This window comes from Centruroides sculpturatus, unplaced genomic scaffold (genome assembly GCF_000671375.1).
Source record: "Centruroides sculpturatus isolate CEXI.00-Female unplaced genomic scaffold, Cexi_2.0 scaffold459, whole genome shotgun sequence".
NCBI lineage: Eukaryota > Metazoa > Arthropoda > Arachnida > Scorpiones > Buthidae > Centruroides > Centruroides sculpturatus.
In genome coordinates, this window is record NW_019384631.1 from 354404 (window position 1) to 373838 (window position 19435).

General features: G+C 33.9%; 1 protein-coding gene and 1 pseudogene across 1 annotated transcript; one reads left to right on the plus strand and one right to left on the minus strand.

Moving 5' to 3' along the window:
- The first annotated feature begins 274 nt into the window (after positions 1 to 274).
- Positions 275 to 1021, plus strand: LOC111625774 (general transcription factor II-I repeat domain-containing protein 2-like). The gene has a single exon (XM_023368996.1). The coding sequence runs from the start codon at positions 275 to 277 to the stop codon at positions 1019 to 1021; it is 747 nt and encodes a 248-aa protein (XP_023224764.1).
- A 16508-nt stretch (positions 1022 to 17529) lies between these two features.
- Positions 17530 to 19393, minus strand: LOC111625754 (annotated as a pseudogene).
- Between the last annotated feature and the right edge of the window lie 42 nt (positions 19394 to 19435).

Below are 19435 nucleotides of genomic sequence, written 5' to 3' on the forward strand. Positions count from 1 at the left end.
GGCGATATGATAAAAAAGTGTCTTATCATCGCAAGTGAGATGTGTCCTGAGAAGACAGTGTTTTCAAACAATCAGTCTTAACCACATGACGATACAACAAAGAATCTCGCAAATTGCATCAGACATTTCTGGCCAACTTAATATTTTAGTTGCAAACTGTGCTTATTTTTCTTTGGCTGTGGAAGAATCCACTGACATATCATCAACAGCACAAGTGATTGTGTTTATTAGAAGTGTTTCACTAGATTTTATTATGAATGAATAATTTCTTGGCATGGCATCACCTTCCGAACATACAACTGGTGCTGACTTACTTACTGGTTTATTGAGCGTTTGTAACAAATCAGCACTGGACTTTCACAAGCTATCCAGCATTGCCACTGATGGAGCACCATCTCTGGTTAGATGTGAGAATGGCATGGTCACCTTGCTGAAAAACCACCTTGGGGACAGGCAAAAGGAGTTAGTCCAGTATCATTGCATAATTCACCAACAGCAACTTTTGAACCAACAGCTAGGATTTGAACGCCTGCTGAAAGATGTCTATGATACTGTGAGCTTAATCTGCCATCATGGACTCAACCATCGACTCTTCACATCATTTCTTGAAGAAATAGATGCTGATTATGCTGACCTGCCCACATATACTGAAGTACGTTGGCTGAGCAATGCAACAGTCGTCAAGAGATTTGCGGAGCTATTGGGGCCTATTATCACTTTCCTCAAAGAACGGAAGAACAATACAAGGAATTTGGAGGGACAAAGATGGCAGTGTGATTTTGCTTTCCTTGCTAACATTACTGCTCATCTAAACAACCTTAATTTAAGATTGCAGGGAAAGATGCAACTTGTTTCTCAGTTGGCAAGTAACATCAATGCATTTATGACCAAACTAGCATTTTTCAAGTCCCACATGCATTCGGAGAACTTTACACACTTTCCACATTGCAAGGCCATGAAAGAGAAATACCCACATATGAAGATGGATTACTCTGACCAAGTTAACACCCTCCTTACATAATTCAGTGAGAAGTTCGATGAATTCCAGAAATACAAGATCTACCTGCAACTTTTTTCAATTTCATTTCATGTGAAAGTGGAAGATGCCCCTCCAGATGTCCAAGTTGAGTTGATAGACATCCAGTGCAGTGATGAATTGAAATCACAGTTTTAAAATTGTAATCTCCTCACATTCTACAAAGAACTGCCAGATACATCATTTCCAAAACTGAAAGACAATGCTCGATTTTGTGCAAGCATGTTTGGCAGTACCTATGTATGCAAACAAGCGTTTTTGCTTAAGTGTTATTTAAACAAGTGCAAAACACAGAACAGGTTAACCAACGAGAATTTGGAAAATCTGCTGGTTGTTTCAACATCTGCCATTACGCCAGACATCAAGAAGATGCTGCCAGCATCCAATCTCAACCATTGCATTAATCACTTGGAGATCCGGCCCCTAGTCAGTAAACTTAATCCTAATTTGGCCCTTCTTCAGAAAAGGTTGTCTGCCTATATATTCCCACTGTTGTCCATCTGTCTTTCCTTAATCTTGAGAATAGAATTAGATAGATGAAATCTGAAACCAGATATGGAAATCTTACGGGCAGGAGGCCCCAACTAACTACATACGAATTTCCTGTTTGCATCGAAAGTCACATTATTTCAATTCAAAAGTTTTCCCCTGAAAACAGTTAATAGACAATTGGCATAACTCTATCATTAAAGGAAAAGTATGATGAACAGGGGCAAGCCATTACTAGTTTGAGGTGGAGAGCATATATTTTAAATTAAATAAATTAAAAATATGATAACAAATTGCATCCCAGCATTGTGACGATGTCACAATAAATAATCACTCATATCTACTTATATCTAAATTGTACCATTTTTAGTGATATCCTTTGTTAAATTGATACTGTTCTCAATATAATATCATAGTTATTGACAGTTTTAATTTGTAAAATCTAAGTGATTTTACAAATTAAAACTGCAAATTCCCAGTTTGAATTATTTTCATTTTCTTGTTATTTTAGAAGTATTCAATATCAAAAAATATATAAATACCTATGGATATTTTCCATTCATACTTGTATTTTTTAAACTGTAAACAACTTCCTTGATACATTTTCCCTAAAATATAAAAAGAATTGATTTAAAATTTTGTTTAATCATAAAAAAGTATTAAATATATTTATAAGTTAACATTACATTAAATAAGCTTTCTGTTAAATAAAAATAAAATGGCCAACTTTATAAAATGGCAAAAATAGAGTGGTAGCATGGTATAAGATTGGGTCAATAAGTCAAAAAATTACTCAATTACAAAGTACTTTATTTATATTTATACATTAAAACAGTATTTTAATCCATCCTGTACACTGTAAGTTTGTTATTAAATTTGATTTAACACTTTCACCAATAATAAATGCCTAGAACATTCCTGATGATGATGTATGCTTGAAATATTATTTTTCCATTAATTGTGATAAATAATCGAAAAATGTAATAAAAAATGAAGGTCCATGACATCATGTTTGAGATACAGTAGGGTCAAAGTGACAATGGGCATACTCCTTGATGGAATTGAGCATGCCTAACAGAATTTAGGGGAAATGAAAAGAACAGCATTTGTGCATGCCTAATGGAAAATAAGTGCAAAATGTTCTTGCCTCTATGTTGGCAGGTGTAAGAATCTCCTCTTCCATGACCTGCAAGTGCAAGGATCACTTCTCTTTCTAACTCTAAGTCAATTCAATCATGATACAACAAAGTTGTTTTATGTCCTTAGTAATAAAATAAAGTTATTGGCTTATACTTTCCAACTTTTTCCTGATTAAAATATATAATCCTCATGATGATGGCCAGTACCCATTGATATTTGAGATGAAATACTGATTCTATAAAACATTCATCTTTAATTTTCAAGTATTTATTCGTTGGAGGAATCATCCAAGTTTCCGTTAACCAGTTATATCTGACATTTTGCTTAATTGAAGAAATTTTACTCCTTGTTCATTTTTTAGTACTTGGCAGTTTCATTAGTTATTACATTTGTTTTTTCTTTTCTTTTCATTTTTACATTATTACTGTTTGTACTACAGTGATACCCCGAACTTACGCGATAGGTGGGACCAAGCAATAACCACGTAAGTCGAATTCACGTAAGTCGGTGTATAATTTCCCAATTTGTGTAAAATCCAATTCGGATGTAAGCTAATAAATGTTCTCGTTAATATTATCTTGTCTTTCGATTCGTTCACGGTTACAAGAAATCACCACATAGAGCCTCTCGAGTCTCTGTAGATATAACAAACACAGAAATAAATAACACAAAATAAATTGTAGCTATGTGTCGATTCCGCGCTTCATGTCCGAACATGTAAGCTGAACAATAGTGTGGGGGGAGTGAGTAATCAAGGGTTGCGTGGCGCTCAAACAAAAGACGAATCGACAAAGTTTGAAAATTGTGTAACTCCGAGTAGCGTAAGTCGAGGTATTACTGTACTATAATTTATTAAAGTTATTAAGTTTTGTATAGAAGGAACTGATAAAAAATGAATTACATTAATCAACTGCTTTTCTAAGAGACTACAAGCAATTTTTGTTTGCTTTAAATAGTTGTCATAAGTTTTACTTGAATTCTTGTTTCTTATTATCTTCATTATTAGGAAGAAGACATTTCCTCTTATCACAAGAATCTTTAAGTCGGCCAATATTACTCATATTCTGCCATTCTAACAGTTCACTTTTTTGTTTTACTTCAATGAAAACAGAAAAATTTGACTACATATCTGGTTTATTTGAAGTGTTAAATGTATTTATTGGTAAACATAAGAAAAACTTGAAAGTGACTAAAGGAACCAATATATTTATTCATATTAAGCACTTAGAATTTTCAATCTTATCTTCAGATCAGGAATATTCAATGTTAAATTAAACAAATAGACTATGAAATAATGGCTAAACGAAAACGACTTATCACATCAGGATGAGTTGGAACCAGACTCAATTATTCAAATAAAACTTTTATTAATGCGGGAATGTATTTCGGGTGCACAGACACCTCATGTATTATTTTTGATTTGCAAGTTTCAATATACAAAACTATTCATGTTTAATTTACCCTGTGAAAATTGACTTTCACTAATCACTTTCCATTCCATTTTTATTTTTACATATGGATGCATTCTTTTCCGTGCAATGTGGTCAATTGTTCTGAAATAAAATTTACAAAGTGATTACCTGAAAATTATTACAAACAAAAAACTTTACTACATAAAAAATGATTTTAATATTCAAATTTAAAATACAATTAAAAATAACAATTTTAGTAATTTCATTAGTTTCTTAAGAATTTTCTTTAATAAATAAAAGCAACCATAATCATTATCATCATCAGATAAACATATCTAACAACGTACCCTACAAAATATATCTCTCACACAAGTCAAAATACCATATTTCTTCAATTCTAATACTCTTTTTATCTGATATAAATTTTATAAATATTTTATGTACTAAACCAAACCATCACTAATTAATTGGGCTAATTAGGTACTACATTAATTAATGATTAACTGTTATGTAACTTGGTACTAGAAGTAAGTTAATTATGGCAATTGTTTAGTTTAATATTAATACATTGGGCTTTGAGATGTTTACATATGTGATATTTTACATATTATAAATTTAGTATTTTATTGGTTTGTGCCATAACTTATACCTTGTTTATTAACAATATCTTCAAACCTGTTACCGGTATTTTCTCCACCAACGACTAACAATGTAAAAATAAACAGTTTGTTACTAACATTTTTGAACCGAATAGGTTATTCTTCAGGTAATGTTGAATTCCTGATGGAATGCAGATTGAAGAAAACAAATTTAAAACTCAAACATGTGCTTCTAAATTATGTCTTCTTGGGCATGCTCTCTCCAGTACTTGATGGTAATCATAGATTTTTGCAGGCAAGCGTAGCAGACGCTTAGAGATAAAAATCTATGATTACTGACAAGCACTGGAAAGTGCATGCCCAAGAAGACATAATTGAGAAGCACATGTTTGAGTTTTAAATTTGTTTTCTTCAATCTGCATTCCATCAGGAATTCAACATTACCTGAAGAATAACCTATTCGGTTCAAAAATGTTAGTAACAAACTGTTTATTTTTACATTGTTAGTCGTTGGTGGAGAATATACCGGTAACAAGTTTGAAGATATTGTTAATTTACTACACTCCGGGTTAAATTAGTGTTGTTTTATACCTTGTTTTAACCTATTTTTTTACTTCTAAAATAAGTGCATTTTAGAATCAGTGGAATGTTACATTTACTTACTGTTCAAAACAACAATCAGCAGTCATTGCAAGTAAACTACAAAACTGTGCAAAAAACTTGCACCACATGCTGCATAAAACCGCCACCAACTGTTGTAAATAATAGAAAACAAATTTCAACACTTTTCATCCATAAAGACCATATTTATTTAATGAATTAATTAAACCCAAATTAAATAGGTTTTAACACCCTTATGAAAAGCAGAAGACAAATTCACTACTGTATCTATTGTGAATAAAAGGAAGCATTAACAACAAATGTTAACCAAAAGTGAAAATGTGTGCAATAACAACACCTGCTGGCACTAATATTTAGCGGGACTGCCCTGGCCTTGATCACTCCACAGCACTTTTATATCACCAAAAGGATGATGCAATCACTCAATGCTGCAGTGGCATAAAACACCACTTTAGCAATAACTTATGCAACTGCATCAAGTTATTGCACAATAATGTTAGAATTTCATAAAACTACTACAAAATGATTTGTTTCTATTATATTTTATTATTAAATGTAGTGTGAGAATCATTCATATTAAAATGTAATTACAATAATATACATTCTTATTCTTTAAACAATTATACTTATAGCTTAAAAGCGACACAGTGATACTTTGTACTTTGAATGATCAGAGTTCAAATGCTAAATTCAAGAGAAATTTTGACCCTTAGTTTGAATGATGCTTCTACGTTCAAATGCACTTGCTAAGTAAATGCCATCTTCTTGTGCATCCTAGTCGTCTCTCACTCTTGCTATGAAAGCATTTGTTGCATTAAATTTGTCTGTTTTCAGTGTTTGGTTTTTTTTGCTTTATTTTTGGTGTTTGGCTATATAAATATAATCCTTATCTATTAACCATGGCATCCCAGAAGTGTGGAAGAAATAAAGCCTATGAAGAATGCTGTAGTATGAACAATTCAGGTGAAAAATATTTATTGTGAAACATGAACACAGTACACAGATAGATATGTGGCAAATCTAGAGGCCATATTTAAGATGCCAAAATTGACAGTGTGCACCACTCTTAAGAACAAGGAAGTTATAAAAGCAGAAAATGTGGCTAAAGGCTGACAACATTCACTTCCAAGAGTTTGCATGTTATTGAGGAGATAGAAAAACTACTCTTAGTGTGGAATTAAAAACAATTGGTTGGTGATAACTCCAAGAGAATTATTAGTGAGAATGTCAAGCATGCTGCATAGACCTTAAAATACAGAACATCACTACTATTCACTAAGATACAGTAAATGCAATTTTAATTTTATTATACAATATTTATGTATTTTATTTATTGTTCTCATGTTTTTATTTATTATTTAAGGAACTTAGTTGTATTATTTTTAACTTGAATTACATGTATTTGCTGTTTAAGTTTATCGAAATGGGTTTATCAAAACAGCAGGTAACAGGTGGTTACAGATTAATTCACTTTCCATTACAGGTACAGTACACATCGCCTTACATCAGTAATTGGTTCCAGGAAATGCGACTTAAGTCGAAAAACGACGTAAGTCGAATTTACTTGTCTCCAAATTTACTCATCACTAGGCTAAACCACAAATAACTGTTCCCAGTTCTGTATTTTATTTATAAATGCATTTTTAATAATATGTGGTTAATAAGAATCTATTTTAAGCTTACAAACAAACAAATTTTCTTCTTCTTCTGGTTCCATATTCATTTCTGAATGTAAGACTAGTATTATAACAATCTCAATTGTGCTTCACGTGTTAGTTCTTCTGCTTTCTTATTATTCCATTCACATATATTACCTAACCAACTTCTCCTTCTCCTTCCTGGGCTTTTCTTTCCACAGATTTTTCCCTCTAAAATATTTCTCAAAATTTCATATTTACTTCCTCGGATGATGTGGCCAAAATACCCCGTCTTTCTTCTTTTAACTGTATTTAAAACTTCTTTTTCTTTCCCCATTCTTTCCAAAACTTCCTCATTTGTTATTCTATCTGTCCAAGATATTTTTAAAATTCTTCTATATAACCACATTTCGAATGCTTCAAGTTTGTTTAACGTATTTTTATCTAAGGTCCACGTTTCTACTCCATAAAACAAAACTGACATCACATAGCACCTTAACATTCTAATTTTAAGATGTAAATTAAAAACATTGCATTTGAAAAATTTCTGCATTCTGATAAAAGTACCCCTCGCATTTTCTATTCTAGATTTAATTTCTTTAATGCATCTGCCATCTTCCTGTATGATAGTCCCCAAATACTTAATTGATGAAACTGTATCAATTGTCCTGTTTTGTATCTGCAACGTTACATTATCTATATTTTTCTTGCATGAAATAAGTAGCTTTGTTTTCTTATAATTCATCTGAAGTCCATATAATTTACTTATTGAATTAATCTTTTCCATTAGTATTGTCAAATCATTTATATTTTCTGCTAAAACCACTGTATCGTCAGCATAACGTATATTATTTACATTCATCCCATTTATTACAATCCCAATGTGTTCCATATCTTCTAAAGCTTCTTTAAAAATTTCATCTGAATAAATATTAAAAAGTAAAGGTGATAAAATACATCCTTGCCTTACTCCTCTTTTTATTTCTATTTCTTCAGATAATTCAGAATCAATTGAAATGTTGGCCTTCTGTTCCCAGTAAAGATTTGTTATAATTTGCAATTCATTTCTATCAATTCCTTTCTTCCCAAGTATATCTATTAATTTATCATGCAGAATTCTATCAAATGCTTTTTCGTAGTCTATAAAACAGGCGTATATATCCTTGTTAACCTCTAAACTTCTTTCTACCAGAACTCTATAAGCAAAAAGAGCTTCTCTTGTTCCACAAGATTTTCTAAACCCAAACTGTGTGTTGCTTAAATCTTCTTCACATTTTTTATATATTCTTGTATGAATTATTCTTAAGAAAATTTTTAAAACGTGACTCATCAGGCTTATAGTTCTATAATCACCACACTTTTTTGCATTATCTTTTTTGGGAATTGCTATAAACGTAGACATTAAAAGATCTTGAGGAATTACACCACTTTCGTAAATAATGTTGTAAAAATCCACTAAAATATCAAGACTATCTTCATCCAGTAATTTCAAAATTTCAGCGGGAACTTCATCTGGTCCGGTAGCTTTACCTTCTTTAGTTGTTCTAATTGCATTCTTTACTTCTACTTTTAGTATTGTTGGTCCTTCTTCTTTATCAATTATTATAGGTTTTAAATTTCTCTCATCAAAATATAATTTTTCAACATACTCTTTCCATAATTTCAGTTTTTCCCCCAATTCCAAAACTAAATCATCCTTTTCATTTAAAATACTAGTAAATTTATTTCTTCTATTTGTTCTGGTAAGCTCTTTAATTTTCTTATGTACATTATACGTATCATGTTTTCTTTGCAAATTTTCAATTTCCTCGCATTTTTCTTTCATCCAATTTTCTTTTGCTTGTTTAATTTTCCTTCTTATAGTGATATGGAGTTCTTTATATTTAAAAATATTTTTATTTTTCCAATGTCTTCGTTCTTCCATTAATTCTAATATTTCTTTTGACATCCATTCTTTCTTTTTTAATGTTTTCTCAGGTTTTAGATTTTGTTCCACTACATTGTTTATAGTTTTCCTCAGATTATTCCATAATTCTTCACTATTTGTTTTTTCTTCTTCTTTTCTTTTGCAAAATTTTTTCCTTATTTTTGAAAAACCTTCATTTATGTCATTTTTAGTATTTTCCTTTGTTTTGGGATCTCTTAGCCTCCCTATATCTATATTTCTACTTCTTTTAATACTATTTTTCTTAAACTTAACTCTCATACAAGCCACTACTGGATTATGGTCTGAACAAACATCTGCCCCTGGATATGTTTTAACTGATTTAATACTATTCCTATACCTTTTTCGGATTAAAATATAGTCTATCTGGTTTCTCACAACATTATTCTGTTTATCCTGAGGTGATCTCCATGTATATAATCTTCTATTTGGCAGTTTAAAACAAGTATTACTAATGACTAATTGCTCTTCCTGACAGAATTGTAATAATCTATCTCCCTTGTCATTGCGGGCTCCCAATCCAAAGTTTCCCACTAAATCATCAACTCTTCCTTTCCCAATTTTTGCATTAAAATCTCCCATAATAACTAAAATTTCATTTTTCTTTGTATATTTTAAAACATCACTTATATGTTGATAAAAGTCCTCTATAATACTGTCATCTTTTTCTGCAGTTGGTGCATATACTTGAACTATATTTAAGATTCCTAGATTTGTTTTTATTTTTACTAAAATTATTCGATCAGAATATGGTAAGAAGAATAAAACTGCCTTGCTTGTATTTTCGTTGCATATAACACCTACTCCGTGGTTATGATTTATCGAATTATTTCCTGAATAATAAAAAATTCCATTCTGTGTTTTGCAAACTCCCGTACCAGGCCATCTAACTTCACTTATACCCAATATATCAATCTTTAATCTTTCCATTTCCTTCACTGTATTATCTAATTTTCCACTTTCAAACATACTTCTAACATTCCATGTAGCTAATTTTTTGTTTTGTCCGGAGATTCTTAGCACCCTCTGACCATTGAAGGTCTGCCGGGGACTGAGGGCCATTCCTGGATTGTATGTCATAATACTATAACTAGGAAGAAAATAATGTGGTGGTTTTCCATTGCCTTCCACATTCCCATGCCGTTGACTAAGTAAATAGTTCATCCGCCTTAAGGAGCAATTTCTTACTCCTAGGACAAGAGATTGCCCTTCTTCATCACAAGAATGAAGTTAGAAGTTTATCCCGACTCCTGCTCGGTCCCCTCCTATGTTAGCCGTCTTACCAACGTTGCCCATCCTTCACCGGAGGCATTATGTCCCACACTAGGAGGTATAGGTAGGGGTTTTCCCATCAGCAAATTTGAGACCGTAAAGGCATTTCTCAAATTCTCCGGTACTTTTGAAGGACAAACAAATTTTAGTTTTTAATATAGTTCAGAAAAAAGTAATCTAAATTTACGAATGCATGTACATACAGTACATACTTGTAAATGTATATGTTTACAATTTGGCGATGTTTACAGTACATTGCGGACTCTATTTGTGAATGTGGTTTGCACTAAGAGATTATAAAATAAGATGATTTTGTAAGGTTAAATAACAAATATGGTTATTAAAATGATCTTGCAACAGTAGAAAATGAACTAATTTATATTAAATTTACCAATATCAAGTGGCGCTGACAACGATGCCAAATGGTAGATATTGAAGCTACCGTGGAAAACATCAATATTGAGCACTTAAAGACCACTAAATAAGACGACAACACAGAAACACAGAGTTCTCTAGGGTTTATGATGATTATATTACCAACATTTATTGTAAATGTACATATTTTAATATGATTTTATATGCTTTAACGCTTTTCTAGTGATATTACGACTCCAATATTTGTGGCAGATGGACGTAAAGTTGAATAAAATGACTTAAAGTTGATTTTTATTTTTCCATATATTTGACAAACGACGTATAATTGAGAATGATGTAACTCGAAACGACGTAACTCGAGGTATACCTGTATTTTTAATAGGAAAAATTTATTTGGATTTCAAACAAGAGAGTTAAAACAGCTTCCTGGAATGAAGTATATTTGAAGTATGAGGCAGCACTGTATATCATATAAATCTTTTTATACAGCCTCTTCCAAAAAGAATGCTATCATTTTGAATTATTTTAATTATGCTAATTATTATCCAAGAATGTTGTAATGTACATTAACTTGTCATTACAGGAGAGTGAGCACTGCACTCATTTTCATTTTAAAACACTTGTAACTCAGGTTTCTTGGAATTTTGAGGCCAAACTCTCATCTACATTCCTTCCCGAGTATCCTCTTCAACAAGATACTGGAATTGGAAATAACAGTCTTTGCTAGTGCTTTCAGTGCTACTTTTGTTTCAGTCATGTTGGTCAAGTTAGCTCAATGCTCACCCATGAGTAATCCTGTGTCTTTTCTTTTGCATTCAAAGTGGTATGATTCTAATTGCAAAGTGATATTGTATATACATACTAAACATAAAACACAATGAAATGTTTCTGAAATGACTTGATGAGGAGTCTGAGAAAGAAAATGCAGGAAATTTCCTCACAGACAATGAAAATGAGGATCTCCAGATGAAAATCCTGGAAGTGTTGAGAAAGAAGCCAGATCTTCCACATGCAACAACAGTATGAAGAGAAAAGTGTGCAAAGTATTGCCAAAAAAAAAACAGAATAGGAAAACTACATCCAACAGCGTAACATGTACTGCACAGATCTGCAGATACCACATAATAACAATCTGCAAACAACGCCATTTAATCCAAACTAAACAGATTCAGAACTTGAACAGAAATTATAATTAAGTTTAACAATAATTTTAGATATTATATTTCTGTTCTTTTCAATCTGATCAAATATTGATTTTCTGTTTCTATATTGAAATTACTTTTAATGTATTCTAACTGAAGCAAAGTAAGGTAAATGTTAAAATGTGTATTATTCATAACAACCTGATCTAACTTGTAAAATTTCTCAAAACAAATCATTAGGAATACAAAAATATGTAGGATAAACACAGCACTCAGCCTCAAATAATGGCGTGACAAATTTGACTGCGAGTAGTGCTGGGTTAAAACATTGGAAAACTGTCCATATTTCACACTTGCCATTACAATTTCTCAACACACGTACATACATGCCATATTGCACACATACAACTGACACTCAAATTCTTCCATGCCCACTACAGCATAACCATTGTTACTCCTCCCACGGCAGCCATAATTCTATAGCTCTACGTCCTACAAATTACACGTCGCACAGTGATGAGTGTCTCTCACTTTGCAAACTGCAGAATATAAAATTCTTTTTCTATTGCAAGTTGCCAATTTTGTTTACTGTGTTTCCTAGGTTTAGTAGATAACAATTTGTTTAAATGCAGATGGGAGATGAAACTTGGAAAGTTACTTTATCAATTGCTTTATACTGCATAATTCTCAGATAATAATTAACATATTTACTGTGATTTAGAATGATAGCATTCATTTTGGAAGATCCTGTATTTGTAATTTTTAATTCAAAATGGCCATCCATTTTATCCAAGTTTCCAGTTATCTGAAGTAGTATTGGCCATATTTACTTTGGCCAATTAGGATTCTAATGAACTTAATAAAGCTGATTATTTAACTTTTTCCTTTCATGGAAAGAATTTGATTTTAAACTTCGTCTAACAATTGAGGAAATGGTATTTTTCTACATAAAAAAATCACATTGAAATGTCAATTTTAATTACCAGTATAACCATTGATTTACCAGTCTAGTAGATCTAGCTGCCAATGAAAATTGACAAATATCTTACATTGCTTCTTTACATATTTATTTTCACTGGGTATTATCTATTATTTAGTAAATTGCTAAATCATATTTAGGTATATTGAGATACTTGAGTAGCCCAGTATTAACACCAGCCATCTCAAAAAATTCAATTATTGAGATATTGGTATCATATTAAAGGTTATATAATTATCTACAACCTGTAAGCATCAAAACAAAACAAATCCAATATGTAGCATTGATATTCAGCTTAAAAGGCAAGACATATTATCAAAATCAGCCATCTCCAGCTTGTTTTTGGTTTCAAAATTGAACAACTCCTCCTCAGCCAGAGGAGATGTAGCCATTTCCTTGTACAGTGGGTGATTGATTAACAAACAAATCAGATAACGAACACTTTCGTGAAATATTTTTATGTTCGGACAATGAACACATGCTCGGATAACAAACACTTCACAGAACAAACACAAGAAGAAGCGACATAAAATAATGAATACTGATTGGTCTTCCCTTGTCTTCAGGCAACAATTAGAAACTTTTCGGAGTGCGGGAGACATCAACATCGATGCTCAACCCGGTGTATACTGATCGGATAGTAGTCCTCCAAACTTTGAAACTCTCCTTTGTAATTCCAGCTTTTTATTTTTCTGACAGAAACTATTCTTTTATAGTATTTGCAAGACTGTCAGGTGGGCACTCGTTAAGTTTTGCATCGGTTTTTATTTTTGAAAGATGAGAGTATAATAGCAAAGATAGAAAGTGGGCAGATGTGTGATGTTGCTAGTCAGTATCGCTCAAACAGGTCTGCAGTAGGCTACAGTTCAATCTTATCTAAGAAAGATACAATATAATCAAGACTCAAACAGCTAAAGGAGTGACAAAATTACATCTGATAAATATAGAACATCGAAGAGCTTTTGTCATTCAATCCTATTGATGTTTAGAACTAACACTAAGCAGTCAAACACGAACAGTAACAAAAAAACTTTATTAAAAAGGTCAGAACTGTCACTGACATCCTCGGGCAACACCCGGACAAATCCAACAAACTTTCACACCTTTTTTTTACGACGTTGCCATCCACTCTTGTTGGCAAGTGTTGCCAGACAGTGTTCGGGATCTCTGGCGCTGGCGGCCACAGCTACTCCCCCACCAGTGTCTGTGACACGAAACGAACGGGAAAGGATACATGTCAGCCAGAGAGTGTGATAGTTTGTCACATTGGGGCTCGATTTTCTGTGGTATGTTTAGTCGTCGCTGGTCTTGGCATTGGAGACGTTGGGGTAACTGGTCCGACTCGCTTGCTGTGCGAATAAAAGCCAGTTTCAGGCGATCAATAGAAACTACAGGTTTTTTTCCCTTTATGCATAGAGTGAATGTCTTGCTACCGCATGACATGACACGATTTCGTAGGGTCCATCATATGGAGGCTGCAAGGGCTTCCGTACAGCATCATTGCAGAGAAATACTTGGGAACATGACTGCAGTTCTTTCTGGATAAATGGGTTGCGATAGGAGTGGTGCACCACAGGCACTGGTTTTAAGTTTGCCATCATCGTCCTGAGTTTTTCGACGAAAGAACATGGATTGATGTCCTGAGAACCTGGGACGAAAAATTCTCCAGGCAATCGGAGGCTGGTGCCATAGATCATTTCAGCTGCAGTAATATTGGTGTCTTCACGAAGCGCAGTTCGCAATCCTAACAAGACTGTAGGTAGTACTTCCGTCCACCTGTCAGTAGAGTGGCATTTGATGGCAGTTTTAAGTGAACGATGAAAGCGTTCAACAATGCCATTCGCAATTGGGTGGTATGCTGTTGTCCTAACTCTTTTGGCACCAAGAAGTTGAGTGAGGGATTTGAATAGGCTAGACTCGAATTGACGTCCTTGGTCAGATGTTATTTGGGCAGGCACTCCAAAGCGAGATATCCAACCTGAATATATGGCTGAAGCTACTGTTTCAGCCGCTATATCTGGCAACGGGATTGTCTTAGGCCAAAGAGAAAATCTATCGATGATTGTGAGGCAGTAGGTTGAGCCGTTGGAAGGTGGCAATTGACCAACAATATCAATATGAATGTTTAAAAATCTAGCGTCTGGAATAGGAAAAGTTCCCAAAAGGCTAGTGACATGTCTCTGGATCTTCGACCGCTGACAAGAAATGCAGGTGCGAGACCATGTCTGGCAGTCTTTACTGATGGATGGCCAAACAAATTTTGCCTTTACCAATCTGGTTGAGCCCATTACACCTGGATGGGACAGGTTATGGACAGTGTTGAAAGCAGTGCGACGATAATTAGGTGGAATGTATGGACGAATGTGACCTGTTGATACATCACAGTAAATTTCGACATCACTATCAGGAAGTTTAAACTTCTTAAGTACAAGTGACGAGTCACTTGAAGTCAGGAGAGACTGGAGCTCAGGATCTTGCTGTTGGTCTTTTGCAATTTTGCTATAATCTATAGATGGGCTACTAATTGATTCAATACGGGAGAGAGCATCAGCTGGAACATTATCGATTCCCTTTATGTGTCTGATGTCTGTCGAGAATTGTCCTATAAAGTCGAGATGTCTCAACTGACGGGGTGTACATTTGTCGTGTCGTTGCTGGAAAGCAAACGTCAATGGTTTATGGTCTGTGTAAATGGTGAACTGTCGTGCTTCCAGCATAAATCGGAAATGTTTCACAGCCAAATACACAGCCAGAAGTTCTCGGTCGTATGCAGAATACTGACGCTGAGAGTTACTCAGCTTGCAGGAAAAGAACGCCAGTGGCTGGAGACCTTGTGCTGTAACTTGATGAAGGGCAGCACCCACAGCAGAATCAGATGCATCGACATAAAGTGCAAGGGTAGCACTTGGTGAAGGATGGTGTAGTAAGGTGGCTTCTGCTAATTGTGATTTGCATGACTCAAATGCCTGAATAGAATTGTCAGTCCATTTAATCTCACGTTGGTTGTTTTTCTTTGTTCCTTTAAGTAGGTTGTGTAAAGGAGCTTGGTGATGGGCAGCATGGGGTAGAAATTCGGGTCATGTCGGTTTCTCTCTCTACTACGATAACGAGGGTGAGCAGTACGCGATACATTAAGTTCTGCAACCTTCTTTGTGAGTTCTAAAATCTGCAGTTCAAGGTTTTTGATTACGAAATATTCGGCTTCTAAGTTGATGCTGGCCACTTGGGTTGGTTCTGTAAGTTCAGCAACCTTGTCAGCAAGGATGGATAGCTTGTCTAGTTCATCACTGCTAACAGCCAAAACGGTCTGAATATTTTTGGGGAGACGTTGGAGCCACAAGTTTCTAAGAAATTCTTCGGTAATTTTGCCCACTGAAAGCTCCCTCATTTTACGGAGTAAAACGCTGGGTTTCTGATCCCCTAATGCCAGATTTTCAAGCAGAATTTTAGCCTCTTTAGCAGCGGAGTTCTGGAAAATTTCGAGAAGTCGGTCTTTAAGTTTAGAAAATGGAGCCTCGGCTGGACGGTCAAATACTAAGTCACTAACATTAGATAGAATCTCCACGTCCAGGAAATTAATTAAATAGTTGTACTTAGTGTTCTCACTTGTAATCCGATTAATGGCAAAAGCCGCATCTAGCTGCACAAAAAATAATTTGATGTTGGTTTTAGTGAAGATAGGCATTTTTGCCTGTACACGTCCGATTTCCAACTCGTTCTGTTCCACCATTCCGGGTGCTTAACTATACGGCTACAAGGAAAGCAGGATAGTCTTTGATAAGGCTTAGCCTCAGTCACGTACTCCTAGTCTTCCTATTGAATTTACAATTTAGAAACTGATCATACCTGCATATCCTGTTAAAAAAGTTCCATCATAGACACAGAGTTGTTCACTATCCAATTCAGTCGAAAGTCCAGGTAGTTCATTAATCGGATCATGTTCGGATCACCACTTTGTCATTCAATTTTACTGATGTTTAGAACTAACACTAAGCAGTCAAACACGAACAGTAACAAAAAAACTTTATTAAAAAGGTCAGAACTGTCACCGACATCCTCGGGCAACACCTGGACAAATCCAACTAACTTTCGCGCCTTTTCTTTACGACGTTGCCAGCCATTCTTGTTGGCAAGTGTTGCCAGACAGTGTTCGGGATCTCTGGCGCTGGCGGCCACAAGCTCATAATGGAACCCGAAACGCATCTGACGAGAGAAGAATGCCAAGAACTCTTGAATGAACACCAACAAACTTGGCAAGATATGTTTTCTTCTGAAAAAGAGGATTAATGCCGACATCTGCTATTAAAGATCTTTTGAAGAAGTGGGAGGATGTCAGAACAACAATCTTAGGATGGCATCCAAACCAGGGTGAGGTTAATAGGCTTGGGGATCTCTACAATTACAATGCTATTAATTATTTCTGAAAAATCCTGAAGAAAGAAAAGCAATCAATGTTAGACAGATTCTTTAACCCCCACAAATGGAAAAAACATGACTAATAAAAATGCAAGACTGTATATATATATATGTTATGGACAAAGTGATTAATCAGGCATTATTCATAACGACCGGGCATTATGAATAATGACCAAATAGGGCAGGCAGTGTGATAAATATTAATTAATTTATCAAATTGACCGGTCATTATGAATACTGCTATCACCTAGTCGGGCAAAGTGATAATAATAAGTTGAGGAGTGATCATCTGACATACGCTAGCCAATCGGCACGCTGAGTTGCGTGTGCGTATCGTACAGCGTTTAGTACAGAATTTTAAATTTGATTAAAAAAACTCCACTTATTTCATTTATAAATATTTATTTTTTGTAAATTATATCAAAGTACTATTAACTATATTAATTAAACTAATATTAACGAAAAGTATTATTAACAATTTTTGGTATAAATTATATAAAAAATTAAATGCTTTTTAGTTTATTTATTTGAGCAATTAACATTTTCATGACATTTGGAATTACATAATTTTTTTTTCTTTGGTAGCATTTGCATCTATTAGATTTTCAACCAATTTTTCAGCAGCATTAACTATAGTTGTGGCCATCAGGAATTGATGACATTCTTGCACATTCTCTAAGCGAAATTTCTGCACCCGGTACATCTCCAACAGAAATGAAGTTTTCTTTACAAACAGTAAATTGGTTTCTGGAATATAATAGATTTAATATGCCATGTTTGGTACCCAGTTCGTAAAGGTTTTTATCTTTAACCGTAACAACACCTAAAATATTTTTTCCATCACTGCGGGCTTGATCTACATCAGGTACACGAATCCTTACTGTATCACCAACATTAGCTGTTGTGTATTTGGAATTTGATGTATTAATCATTTTTTCTGCTTGCTTTTTAAGATTAAACTAAGCCATCTCCCTTGTTTTAGACACACTTCTTATTTTTTCTTCTATTTTTGGATCAAATGTTTAGATTGTTTCTTCTTCTTCATTCACCAATTCTGTAATACTAATAACATCCTGGTTTAGATTTTCTTTCATGTGAAGGCGATGTAGATCTTTGAACTTTATCAGTTATATTGCTACGTAAGGGTGGCATTATCAAATAATCTTTCATAATGTTTTCTTGGATGGTACCTGGACTTTCAGAGTTTGAGCAACTTTGACTTACTTCGTCAATAGTTTTATAAAGTCTCTCTAGATCCTCTTCCATATTAACATTGATCAACAATTCGTTGGGTATAAAATTCTTTAGTCCAACTTTTAACTTTGCTCCAAACATGGCCTCATAGGGGCTGCAGTTTATACCAGTATGATGCGCTCGATTTTTCATCAGTTGTACAAAACGTAATCCTTCCGACCATTTGTTAGTATTGTTAGTCTCCAACCAAGAACTAAACATATTTTCTACATCTTGATTACATCTTTCTATTGAACCCTGACTTTGTGAGTGCCTGGGCTTTCTATGCACCATTTTTAACTCGGACCACATATTACACATTTCTTTGATGATATTATTGGTGAATTCTCTGCTGTTATCGCTTTGTAGAATACTCGGTGTACCGAAAATTGTAAAAATGTCTAAAAGAACATATGCTACTTCTTCAGCCCTTTTGGTTTTTAATAGTTGTAGTTGAACGAATTTAGTTAGATGGTCTTGATACACGAGTATAAATTTATATTCCTCATCGGCTTGCGACTGCATATCTATAAGATCGACCTGACATCTCAAGTTCATTTTATTACATAAAATTGGTTTAACTACCAAGCCTTTCTTAGGAACATTCTTTTTTTCTGACAGATTTCACACAGTTCAAATAAATTATGATCATCTCCCTTGTAATATTTTTATATTTCATACTTAATTCTTTTTCCATACGGTTTCTACGGCCATGTCCAATAGCAATACAGGCATCGTGCAATATCTGAAATATTTCTTCCGTATGAACGTAATATTTAATCGCATTACCTTCTTTTACAGGCATAATTAATTTTTCTAAATTTCCAATAGATACGTTGTCATATCTACGTAAACGCTGATATTCTTCCGGTAACTTAGAAGTAACTTTCATTTTTGACTCTCACTTTTTGTATCATTGAAAAATATGCTGATTTTGTAAAAATTTGATTGTTCTCACCTTTTTCCGCTATTAACTCGTTTAATCAGTTGTTGAAGCGATTATTCATATCACTTAATGATTCCTCCATGATCGTTACTTTTGTCAAAGAAGAAAGGTCATATAAATTTAAAATTCGGTACTAAACGCAATACACATGCGCAAGTAAGATGTAAGTTCTGATTGGCTAACGTATGTCAGA